Source organism: Cololabis saira, chromosome 5 (assembly GCF_033807715.1).
Source record: "Cololabis saira isolate AMF1-May2022 chromosome 5, fColSai1.1, whole genome shotgun sequence".
Taxonomy (NCBI): Eukaryota; Metazoa; Chordata; class Actinopteri; order Beloniformes; family Belonidae; genus Cololabis; species Cololabis saira.
In genome coordinates this window covers 25064157-25076866 of record NC_084591.1, presented here as the reverse complement: position 1 = coordinate 25076866, position 12710 = coordinate 25064157, and the positions used below count along the sequence as shown (strand labels likewise).

Sequence of the window (12710 nt, the reverse complement as noted above, 5' to 3'; positions counted from 1 at the left end):
ATGCAATACGGCTAGTAGAATGTTTTTCACATGGTCTTTAACCCAGCAAGCACCGTTCTAAAAGAGGAGCAAATGATACATTTGTTTATTTATATTGAGACCCGTTATGTTGCCAAATTGCGTCAATTAATTTGCTTCAAAGTGAAAATTTCTTTGGGCAGTACCCCCTCCCCGTCCAACCCCTCAAAAATGTTGGCTCCCCCAGGACCCATGTTCCAATTCGAACCCTGCTAACACATCAGTGTCTTTTAAAAGGAAGTCAACTACTTTCAAGACATGGCAGTTTTTACAGTCACTTCAGACAAAATACGCAGGCAGTCTTTGTCCAACTTTCTTCCTGTTGTCTTTTTAGCCAGCTTTAAAAATCCAGGTGTGTGCTTCTTGAGGACAAGCAGGTCAAGTCGACTTGATATAGAAAGAAAGAGAGCCGAGTTTCCCCCGCCTTTCTTGTGGGGGTTTGTTACTGCACTACTGACCAAAATCCATATGAAGCGATACAAAGAAAGGGTGGGTCACACAGTCCACTGACATTTACGGTCTGTGGTTCTAATAGCCTTATGTTTCTTCAGCGCTTCTGCAAGGCCTTAGATTCTACCCTTGCATGATACCCACTCAACTCGCACAGCTGCCACCTGAGTCTTTGTGAGAAGAAAAGGGAAAAAAAAAAGGAAAAGAAAAACATTGAAGGCTAGAATTTAGTAAAATAGTTTTTACAACCAACATATCCCTTGAAATGTCACTCATAACAATAGGCTGGGGCAACACCTACATCTGGGAAATAATCCATTAACAACAATACCGATACTGCTGTGAGACAGATTTAACACAGCAGGCCTTTGGCCACAGTATGCCATTGAGTCAACTTCCTGCTGAGCACCCAACTACTGAAACTATGCATTTTGATTTATTACTCTCATGACAAGCCCACGATACTTGTCTTCTCTACAGAGTAAAATTAATTTTCAGAGACAGCTTAACACGTATAAAATTAGAACACCTGGTCCTCATGGACATTAAAACAAGAGTCAATTTCCATCACCTCAGGAGGAAGGGAAAAGAACAAAACCTTTTTTTGCCACAATCTCACTGCAATACCTTGTCAAGTTATTGTCCAAGTACACCGACTCCTGGCATTAGGAAATTCATCCTTACCTGGAAATGGTGGCTGGCTCCAGGATCTCAGTTTTAGGCTTCTTTGCCTACAAGGAGAGTGACGCATTAAAGTACAGCATAACACACCTACACTTCAACGAGTCATAGAGCCGACCATGACATGTGCACAGTAACACATACATGCGATAGGTTATCTAACTTTTAAATGACTGCAACTTGGGGATCTTACATTGAATAATAGTATTTGACTCTTAAATGAATTGCAAAAATATACATTGTGTTTTGTTTTTATTTAAAAAACTACAGCATTATCTAGTAGATTTTAAACCAAACTTCTAAACTTTAAGCACTGATTTATGTGAACCTAATAGGCTCCTATGAATGTGTGAACACCAAGTGCAAAAGAGCTTAATGTGTTTTGACTGATACATTTCAAATTCTCCTCAAATTCTCATTTCCCAGAGAAGGTGACAGGAAGGTGTTTGGGGTGTTGAAAAAGAGTATGTTTGTCTTGCAATCAATAACAACTATGTTCTTCACTGTAGTGCAATTAGACCCACACAGGTATAACACTGTTCAGAAAATGTAAACACATGAAGGGGGAAAAAAAACAAAAAAAAACTGCTTCTTTCAACTAGTTTATAACTCACCAAGTATACTGCTAAAGCTACAAAATATACATATAAATGCACCCAACTAATGCTCAGAATGTTACTCTAAATCCACAGCCTAAAACTGAGACGTTGATTATGTAGGGCAAGAGCAAAACAGATGGGAATTTACTTATCTAAAAAACAATTGGGGGGGAACAAAAAAAAACAACTTCAGATTTATAACATGAAGTCTGCATGGAAGTTAAAATGATTTGTGTTGTGTAAGTTTAAAAAAAAAAAGTAATCACTTGTACAACTACAATGATCTCTCTTCCACATATGAGTAAACACAAATAGGAAAACTTTTGGAGCCAGCCTGAAGTACTGTAGGTATTCAAGCTCCTGCATTAGCAGCACATTAGTTTAGCAACATTCTTCAGCTCTTCAGATTGCTGCTTGTCTAAGACAAGCTGCTACACAAACAGCTTACTAGTATGTTTGATTAAATAGTTACATCTGTTAGACACATTCACTGTCTACAAATCAGACCAACAATTTAACACCATGCAGTGCAAAGACATTCTTCATGTGCAAATTGCAGTACAAAGTTTGGAAAATTTAAAACAGCAATTTTACTGCAGATCAAGCAGATGTACCACGCATCTGCTTGCTCCTTCATACTGGTTTAGTTAAAACTTAAATGTTTCCAGCTGAATGAGAAAACGTTTTGCGCTGTAATAGGACACATCGTTACGTACATACTGGCCAGCAACAAAAGTTTCAAGTTGTTTCCTCATTCAGCACTATATACCTGTCAGTCTTTAGCATCTTTATAACAAAAACAAAAATCTGTAACATGCTGCCATGAGCATCACAAATGTCATCATTATCATCGGTTATTATTAAATGAACATTTTACCTTCTTTTGAGACTTTCCATTATCGGTCTTCTCTGTCGACTTAGTTGGCTTCATGCTGTACGAGTATGTCCAGACAGCAGAGGGATGACCATAAGAGATAAAAGAAAAGACGTCAGAAACGCAGTGTTTTGACACAAAATAAAAACTGCAGAAAGGCAAGGAAAAATATCATTGTCCTTTTTTGCTATTGAATTACTGAAATGACCCCCAATGGTCCGTTGTCACAGCAATGAAAGGGTCAAAGCAGCGTGCAACCCGAGTTTGTGCACAACAAGTAAAACTCAAAGCAACATTTGGCCTGAGAAATGGCAGTGTGGGGATTCTGGCACATCTTTGAATTCTCTTAATTTCAAAGCAAACATTCGCCATTGTATCAGGTACTCAGAAAGTAAGTCCTTTCTTGGAAATGAGTTTTGATACCTATAAGCATGAAAGGTGAATTTTAACAGGTAGTTAATAGTTAATAGGTAGTTTCATTTTGATACAATACACCATCTGATGGTGTCTTGTGACAAAATTTTGAATGTTCCGCTCCATTTCTTCCTCAAAACACAGACACAAGCAGTGTCCAAGGAACCATTATCAACTGAAGACTTAATGGAATCTCAAACTTGTGTTAGTCTCATGTCTCAGCCTTGTTAGGATTATTTTAGTCAGGCAGTGTTGTAAAATGTCACCAAGCTGACAAGCATTGTCCCAGAGGATTCCCATACACCATCAAAAATGTGTCTTTTCAGTCTGACCTTTGTGTCCTTCAGGGCTGAATGTGACATGAGCCACAATTACTCTCCAGCGACGTTCATTCTTTTCTTCTTTTTTTTTTTAAATACATTTAAAAGCCTCAAATTTGAAGATCTGACTGAGGTAATAAAACAGTTAAAGCAGCAGGCACTTGCTGAAGAAAATTAGTTCCGCAAATCTGGTGGCTGAGGAGGATAAGTTGATCCTTAATCACTAATTCAGTCAGTGTGCCATGAAATAACATGCGGCTAGCTATCACAGAGAGCTGCCTGCTCTGCTGCCACCGGCACTCACAGGTGTCTATTCATCTCTGAGCTTTCATCAATTACACAAGCCAATGACAGATCCCTCCACATTCATTTGTCTGCTCATATATGCATGGTAATAAACGCATCAGATATCAAAGAATATTAATTTATTCATATGAAGATGGAGTACCCAAGGTACTCTGAAAGGAACGCAAGCACTCAAAGCCACCAGTCAGCTTGACAGCTCAGTCAGTGAAGCATTTTCTCAGCTACACGGAGTGATTTTGTTTACTGGGGCCCCATACAGTATGTCCTGCCATATGACTCATCATGCTTGTCTGAATTAGAAGCATGCATATGCATATGCATATATATAAATGAAAAAAATTCTCTAAAGTTAATTTATCTTCACATTTCAACAACATGAAAGGCAACCCTCCATGCAAAACTAGCTTTGATGTGTACGCTGCGTGGTGATGAGCAGATGTTGAATGTGCTGCAATGAGATCATACGCATAGATTAATGGGGAGCTGCTCCAACCGAGCAATTACATCACGGAGATCCAGGGTACAGACCTGACAATGCTCCTTCCATCTCTGACGATGCCAGGGTTGCCACCCGTCCCTTGACGGAATTGGGAAATAAAAGTTGCGTTCCGTATTGAACCAATACGGAACGCAGTAGATTCCGTATTTCACAGTTGTCCCATGCACGTCTGTCACACACGCACACTAGAGACGCACCGATTGATCGGCCACTGATCGGGATCGGGCCGATAATGGCCCTATCCGTTTTGATCAGAGATCATTTCGGAAAATAATAGATAATAGCGGGCCAATCTGATGACGTTTACGGCCTCGCCGGTATGGGAGTTTTACAATGTCTGAAAAGGACAACAAATTTGCAGTTTGGAAAGTGTGTGCAAAGGAGATACCACGAGGAGGAATGTTAAAAAAGAATTTCAACACAACGAAGCTGATAAGACATTTGAAAGTTTTTCACACGAAAGAGTATATTGAGTTTTCAAAGTTGGCTGCTGCTAAGGCAGAGAAAGAAAATGAGCGCGCCGCAACGGCACTAACTCGGCTGTAACACCTGTAACAGAGACTTATAAACGACAAGAAGAAAAATAAAGAACTACATCGTAAGGTAATGAATTCATATGCTTTGCTCATCAGCCGCTTTCTGTTGTAGAAGACATCGGGTTTAAACACGTTTGCAGCTCGGATCCGCGGTGCGCGCGCTGCCGCGTCGTAATTATTTCACTGATGAAATCCTGCCGGAGTTGCACCAAACTATATACAGTCCAAAGCCTCATGCAGGACGACAGTCGTGTCAGTCGCTTCACGAGTGACATTTGGAGTTCTAGTGTGAAGAGTTTTGCTTCACTCACAAGAGTTTCCTCACACGCGGCAGATGTTACTGCTAAAGCTTTCACAAAGCTTAATAATTCATAATTAATTTTTATTTTAAGATTTAATTCCTCTTTCCACAGGAAAACTAATGTTTATAGTTTACAACTTGTATCAACTTTTACAGAGTGACATGTCTGCTGTTGTCTGTGTTGCTGCACATGTTGTACATAATTATTACCACAGGAAAGCTTAAGCTAGTAATCTACACTTACTCTTTGTAAGCTGAGTCTTAGTCGTCTCTAAGAGTCCCTAGTGGGAAATATCGCTCATTGCCTCAGCCTGAACTAAAACAGACAATTTATGATACTTTCTCATCTCCTAATTTTTATACCTAATAATACAATGTCAGTGTTGTACATGAGACAACAATATTGACGAATTTATGGATTTCACACTGTGATCGGTGATCTGCAAAATCGGTATCGGCTGATACTGGTTTTCGAGATCGGTGATCGGCCCTCAAAATCCTGATCGGTGCATCTCTAACGCACACACACTCGCGCACACACATGAACAACGAACTAACAATAGTGAACCAAATAAAGGACAGGATACATTAAAGACGGCAACATGGTACGTTCTCTGTTATTTATTGATGTCATAATATACAGGTGATGGTTGGAACATTTGAATATATTGCAAAACTTCATTCGTTTCAGTAAATTCAACTAAAAAGGTGAAACAAATATATTATTTCCCACTACATGCAAAGTGAGATATTTCAAGCCTTTATTTGTTATAATTTTGATGATTATGGTTCACAGTTTATGAAAACCCCAAAAATCTGAATATTTTATGAAATCAATAAACAATTCCAATCGTCAAAATTATAACAAAATAAAGGTTTAACATATCTTGCTTTGCATGTAATGAGACTATGTAATATATTAGTTTCACCTTTTAAGTTGAATAATTGAAATACATTTACTTTTACACCATATTCTAATTTCCCAACCTTCACCTGTAGCTATATTCTACATCTTGGCTGATGTGGACATACGTAGCATAGGAGGCTATTTCAGTTGCTAGTATGGTTGGCTGTCTGTACAGTCATGCAGGTTCAGTGCTATTAAAGCACTTCAAATCAAGCATTTTGTTTTTTAATATAAAATAAATACATTTCTAAGCAGTTTAGAAGTTTTGGGGATGTCCCTTTTTTTTGGCGCCTGTACTGCTGAAATCGGGGCGTCCCTTATTTCTATTTCTGAAAGGTGAAGAGGTGTATAATCCAGGTGCCATAAAGTAAAAATCCTGTCCAGCAGTTGTTCCAACCGGTCACTAAACCAGCTCCTCTGCAGGTAGATGGTAGGTCGTTAGTGAAAACACCTGTTTTAAATGTACTGGCTGATCCACAGGTATATGTTTAATGAGCAAGTATCAGCTTAATGTAAAGAAAATGATTTGACTAATGGTGCTTTGAGACTGACCCCATTTAAAAATTGGTCTTAATTTAAGATTGATTCAAAACTATTTTTGATTTTGTAAGAAAAAAAAAAACAAAAACAAAAAACTTTAAAGCACATTCAAGAGGTGTATAATCCAGGTGCCATAAAGTAAAAACCCTGCCATATTTCTGGATCAGCCTGTACATTTAAAACAGGGGTTTTCACCAACGACCTGCCATCTACCTGCAGAGGAGCTGGTTTAGTTTAGTTTACTTTATGGCACCTGGATTATACACCTCTGGAAAGGTGGCAGCCCTACACAATGCTATAATGATAAAGTGCATGATAAACTGGGGCTGTCACCATATTCTTCAAATATCTAAATCTATTGATATTATTGGCAAATTCTGTAGTTTGGTGAATGAAAATTGTCTCCCAACTCTTTATTATAGCTTGATATATCCATATCTTATTTACTGTAATATTATTTGGGGAGCTACCTATAACACACATTCATAGACTTCATGTTGCAAAAAAGATTCTGCAGGATTGCCACACACAGTAATTGGTCTACTCATTCTGCCCCTCTTTTTAAACAACTCAATATTTTACCCATCTTTAAGTTAAATACATATCAAACCTGCACATTTATTTTCAAAGTATTGTTCCTGCCAGTTTCATTTTCTTTGCCATGTAAAGATTTTTTCAGTTCAACAGTGATATGTACAATTTTAATACAAGACAGGCTAATCATTTAAATCTCCCGAAGTTCCGTACTGTTTTGTGTCAGTTCTCTTATGGAACACCCAGAGGTGGAAAAAGTACAAAAATATTGTACTTAAGTAAAAGTACAAATTTTCTGCTTGAAAATTACTTAAGTAAAAGTAAAAAGTACCCATTAAGAAAATTACTTAAGTAAAAGTATAAAAGTACCTCAACTTAAATATAATAAAGTACAAAAAGTACATGGGTTAAAATGTACTTAAGTACAAAAGTAAAAAGTACAAAGTACAAAGTACAAAATTCAAAGTACAAAATTATTTTCAAAAGGATTGCAAAGAAATGAAGAATCCAAGAATTTGCTTACAACTCTAAATAATGGTGATATTATTCTGACCCCTTTAGCGTTTGTTTCCATTAACCCATTTTAATTTCTCCCTTTGCTCATCACTGCTGCTGTCCCCCATTGGCCCTGCTGACAGGTTCACCCCCAGCCTGTAGTATGCAGTGACAACATTAAGCAACCCCAGCTGATAAAGGATGAGACTTTTGAACTTTTAAATGCCAAAACCACCTTAGAAGTGGTGGAATCAAAGAATGGTGCGCATGGACACGCGTCGGCTGCCGCTCAAGGCTGATTTATGGTTCCGCGTTACACCAACGTACCCTACGGCGATGCTCTGCGTCGTTTAACGCGGAACCATAATTCAGGCTTCAGTCCTCCTCGGTACTCGACGCGACGGCGGTTCCTCCGGCCGTCCGGCCCGCCTCTGCGGCGCAACTCTCCCGGGAGCTGCGGCTCCTTTTCGGTATATCCACGCGCCCCCCTGCCTTCCCGTCCGCCTCATGGTTCCGCGTTAAATCGACGCACACCTTACGCCGTAGGCTACGGCGTAGAGTGTGCGTCGCCGCGTATCCTACGCTGTAGCTCTGCGCCGGTGTAACGCGGAACCATAAATCAGCCCCCGCTGTGCTGTTCTTTAATTTGTAGCGAGTAACGACGAGTCCAATTTTAAATGTAGCGGATTAAAAGTACGATTATTTCCTTGAAAATGTAACAAAGTAAAAGTAAAAGTACAGAAAAATGAAAGTATCAATAAAAGTACAAATTCTCAAAAATCTTACTTAAGTAAAATAACGAAGTACTTGTAGTTCGTTACTTTACACCACTGGGAACACCTATACAGCAATCTCGTCTATGTCTACTTCATTCAATAATTTTAAACATATACTACGTCCGAAATTGCATACTTCCACCCTAATGAGTATGCAAAATGAGTATGTTGTAGGAGTTTGGAAACAAAAGAGCAGAGAAACGCTTTTTGTGGACGAAGAAAAAAACTTGTGTTGTTTAATCCAGTCTCTTGTTACTAACTGACCGTAACCAAGGTAACAGAACACCAACAGAAAACACATCGTCATCATTAATAACGGCTAGATTCTTGTGAATTCTAACCTAAACAGTTAAACAGTTAAACAGTGTCCTGCTCGTGAGTGGCCACTACACAGTGAGATTTTTTAGTGCGTCCGAAAAATTAGAACGTACTCAATAGTATGCGCTATCCATACTCATTCTGGAGAAATGTATTAGTGTGGATTGATGGACACTAGCTAAGCAGAAACTTCCCACAATGCAATGCAGCAGCGTTTGGTTGCCAAGTGATACGTATATGTCATAAGTATAACATTAAGTATAATAATAATATACAGGATAAACAGGAAAGAGCGGAGCGGTGCGCTGCTACTGCTGCTGTGCTTCCTCCCAACGGCAGGAAGTGATGTGTGCGCTCTTAATAGTGCGTCCGAATTAATGCATACTACTGATATAAAACTGTGCTGAACTTAAGTATACTTTTTAGTATATACTGTTTAGTATGGCATTTCGGACGCACCGATAAGCTCAGGACACATTTAATTGATCAGATTACCTAATGATATTTCTAGATTTGTTATTTTTTTCTTTAATCATATAGATACCATGTATTCTATTCATGGTGCTGTTTATTTGCTTTGTTTTTAGACTGCAATCATGTATTCTGCATATTTTAAAACTTTGTACAATCTTTTTACTGTATTTTACATAGGTAAAAGCCTCGTATAAGCCCCTTGGGCTTTTTGCCTCAGCCTTAGCACATTATCAATCTCTCTTTTACATTTGTATGTTACTTGTTCTGTTTTTTATACTGTGCTGAATAAATAAATCAAATCAAATCCTTAAGGCTGAGTTATGGTTCCGCGTTACACCAACGCAGAACCTGCGCCGTATGGTACGCGGCGACGCGCACCATTCGGCGTCGATTTAACGCGGAACCATAAATCAGGCTTTAATCTCCGCCGCCTTAACTCACCTGTTCTTGTTAGTCTCTCCGCCGGCAGCTGCACTCTCACCGTCACTCAGCCTCTTCAGTCTGCTGGCTTTCTGCTTCATGTCTCCTTTACCGTCCTTCTCTCGTCCCATCTCTCACCTCAACACACCGAAAACTAACTGGTAAGCAGAGGGGGGGGGGGGGGGGGGGACATTCATAAATGAATACAGACTTTAATACAGACTTTAAAATGATAAATAAAACCCGGTTTAGCGGCTCAAATATCCCAACCACCCAAGAAAAGCCTTTTCTTTCAAACTTAGCCAGCTGGCAAACAAATTTCGGGAGATGAGGAAAAAAAAATATTGCACGTTTTAATTATCCTAAAGCATACTATCTAAAACAAGGAGATTTTAGGGGGAACATGTCATTATAACGTGGCTAGACAAAGAAAATCTCCACAAGACGCTCGCTTACCATTCGTTACACTGACAGCGTTAACGGGCTAGTTCTCGTCTGAAGCGAACGGCTTCCAACAGCCACATACTTGAGCTGACGTCAGCGCCAGCTGCATTCTGATTGGATGAGGCCGCTGAAGCTGCATTCTGATTGGATGAGGCCGCTGCAGCTGCATTCTGATTGGATGAGGCCGCTGCACCACCTGACAGACTGAATGGCTGCCGTCCAGGGCTATTTTTCGAATTTCTGAGTTACCAGCCAATCAGAATTTCCACTATCCACATTTTTTCCCAGGCAAAAAAGACAGATTATGAGAGCCAATGAATTAATTTGATCATTTTATTAACAGAAGCTTTAAATTAATCTTACTGTGAACTAGGGAATGTACGGAAGCGTATTGCGTTCACTCGAGAAAAATAAGTCTGCTCTGTTTTTCTGAATTAACGAGATATCTCAGAATTCCGAGAAAGGTTTTAATGAAAAAAAAAAATTCTGCTCTGTTTTTCGGAATTAATGAGATAATTATCTAGGAATTCTTAGAAAAGTTTTAATGAAAAAAAAAAATTCTGCTCTGTTTTTCTAACTGAACGAGATAATTATTTCAGATGCATCATCTTACAGTATATCCATGAAGCATGCCGTACTTGTTCAACTGATCCTGGACAAAAAGTTGCAATGTCCAGCAGATCGGAATGGGCTTTCCGTCTGAACAACCGCAAAGTCCTGAGGTGCCTGCGCAAAGTCGACAAACTGATAACAATACCATCTATATAACTTAAAGACAAGAGCATCTCCCAATGTTTCGAACCAAAAGCAAAATAAAACTGGATTAAACTGGACAGGCGGAACATGTTTGCTTCCATGAAATTGAGCTCTCAAGTGAATGACAGCTTCTTGCAAGTTGTGAGATATCTGGTTAATTGATAAAAACAGCAGATTTTTTTTTTTCATTAAAACTTTTTTGGAATTCTAAGATAATTAACCCCTTAATTCAGAAAAACAGAGCAGATTTTTTTTTAATGAAACTGTTCTCGGAATTCTGAGATAATTATCTCGTTAATAGCAGATAATGCACAAAATTACACGCAAAATTATATACAGAGAGACTAATTATGAGAGGGATACTGTATGTAAAGGTTAAACATCATCAGAGCTCTCTGAACTGACTTCGGACTCCGACTCAAAGGCCCCATCTAAATCAGTTGCATTTTTCCCTTTTCTCACAAAGTGTGGCCGGCGTGTGCACACACTTTCTCTAATTAATTTAGAACCCTGCTGCTGTCTATGATGGTGTGTCGTTATATTTTGTGACCCCGATTATTCTGTTACCTCCACTGAATTATATGTAGCTGGATCAGTGTGCTTTTTTGTGGTTATGTAAAGCAGCACTTTCCACAACTTGAAAGTACTGAGCGTCACTCCGAATGTTTTGCACATCGAAGAGGCAGTAGTGATGTGTCAAACTGTCAGACCAGTCTTAATGGTTTATGTCAGTTGATGTAAGGTGTCTAGGTTGTAAATCATTTTGTCTTTTAAATAAAATTTAAAATGACATTGAAGGATCAAACAATTATGATGGGAGCTGTACCGAATGATAGATCACAATGTCTGACACTAATTAAATTGAATTGGACTAAGAGTGAAATGAACTGAATACTATACCAAACCTCAAATGGAAATTGTATTGTTGGGATATAAATTATCATGGATTAATGGGTACAATTTCTGAAGATCACCATAAATGCATTTGGGGGTTTTGTGTTTATAGATATGCAACAACCTCTCATCTAATATCTAATATATACCCCCTTTAGAGGCCCTGGGGACCAAAATTCACATCCAGCTATTTAGTATCCAGGGTGAATAGATAGCATTTTACAGCAGGATGTTGATGATTACATCATCGGTTGTTGACAAGAATAAAAATGGATGAGGAGAAGATAAGACAGATGACTATTGCTATTTGACTGTTCTTAAACCTCTTGACAAATTTATTGCACTCTGGTTTGGCCTATTTGATTTGCAGTAACTGGTATCACTATATCTATTTCTAATTAATAATTATACTCATGTTGTCTGTGAATGTATTTACACCAGTTCCTCTTTATTTTAATCCCAAAGGAGGAAAAGCAGTCTACATTACACATTTGTTTGTTGCCCAAACTTCCTGGAATATCGCTGTCTAAAGTGATGGCTCTTTGATAAGCATACAAATATGTACATTTTCAAAGATAATCATTTCACAAGCAAATTTGAATTGAACTTTTTTGTCATTATAGTAAGGAAATCTTGAAAAATCAGCAATGAGACATAAAAAGAATATACAGATTAACAAAGTTTTGGTTGTAAGAAAAAAATGACAGTCATTTAGGAAAATTGTTTGTTTTTTTTCTTTTTAATTTTTAAGCATGGGGTGGTTATCTGAAGTTTAGTAAAATAATTGCCAGCAAAAGTAACAATATGTTGCATAAAGCAACAGAGATGAGACTTGTTTTTCCCTTTTTCCGAACAAACCCTGCTGTCTTCTTGCAATTGGTACCAATAATCATATGAGAAAAATGAATACATAAACCCCAGAAAGATTTTTACTGTGGTCGTAAATGATGAGGAGATGAATATTGGCCACATGACTGCCAAACATGGTGTTTGGTGCTGAATACAAAATACATAGTTTGACATTAACCTAAGATTAAGCTTGTGGCAGAGAGGTTAACAATGTAATCATTAAATTATTTATACCAATATGAAAATGTGTTAAATAAAATTCAATTTTCTGTCCTCCCAGTACACGATTGGAAAAAAAAGCTCAG

General features: G+C 38.3%; 1 protein-coding gene across 3 annotated transcripts in view; it reads right to left on the bottom strand.

Moving 5' to 3' along the window:
- zgc:173742 (DNA topoisomerase I, mitochondrial) overlaps positions 1–12710 on the bottom strand; it is a 47790-nt gene that overhangs the window by 32527 nt on the left and 2553 nt on the right. The window contains exons 1-4 of one of the 3 annotated variants that reach the window (XM_061721321.1): positions 9484–9519; positions 4191–4239; positions 2626–2680; positions 1153–1199 (exon numbers count right to left, since the gene is read on the bottom strand). In XM_061721321.1, coding sequence (XP_061577305.1) covers positions 1153–1199; positions 2626–2679 — 101 coding nt within the window. In that variant the 5' untranslated portion in view covers position 2680; positions 4191–4239; positions 9484–9519. Of the gene's footprint in view, positions 1–1152; positions 1200–2625; positions 2681–3368; positions 3435–4190; positions 4404–9483; positions 9621–12710 lie in introns of those variants that run through there. The other 2 variants (XM_061721322.1, XM_061721320.1) reach the window with 2 other exon arrangements.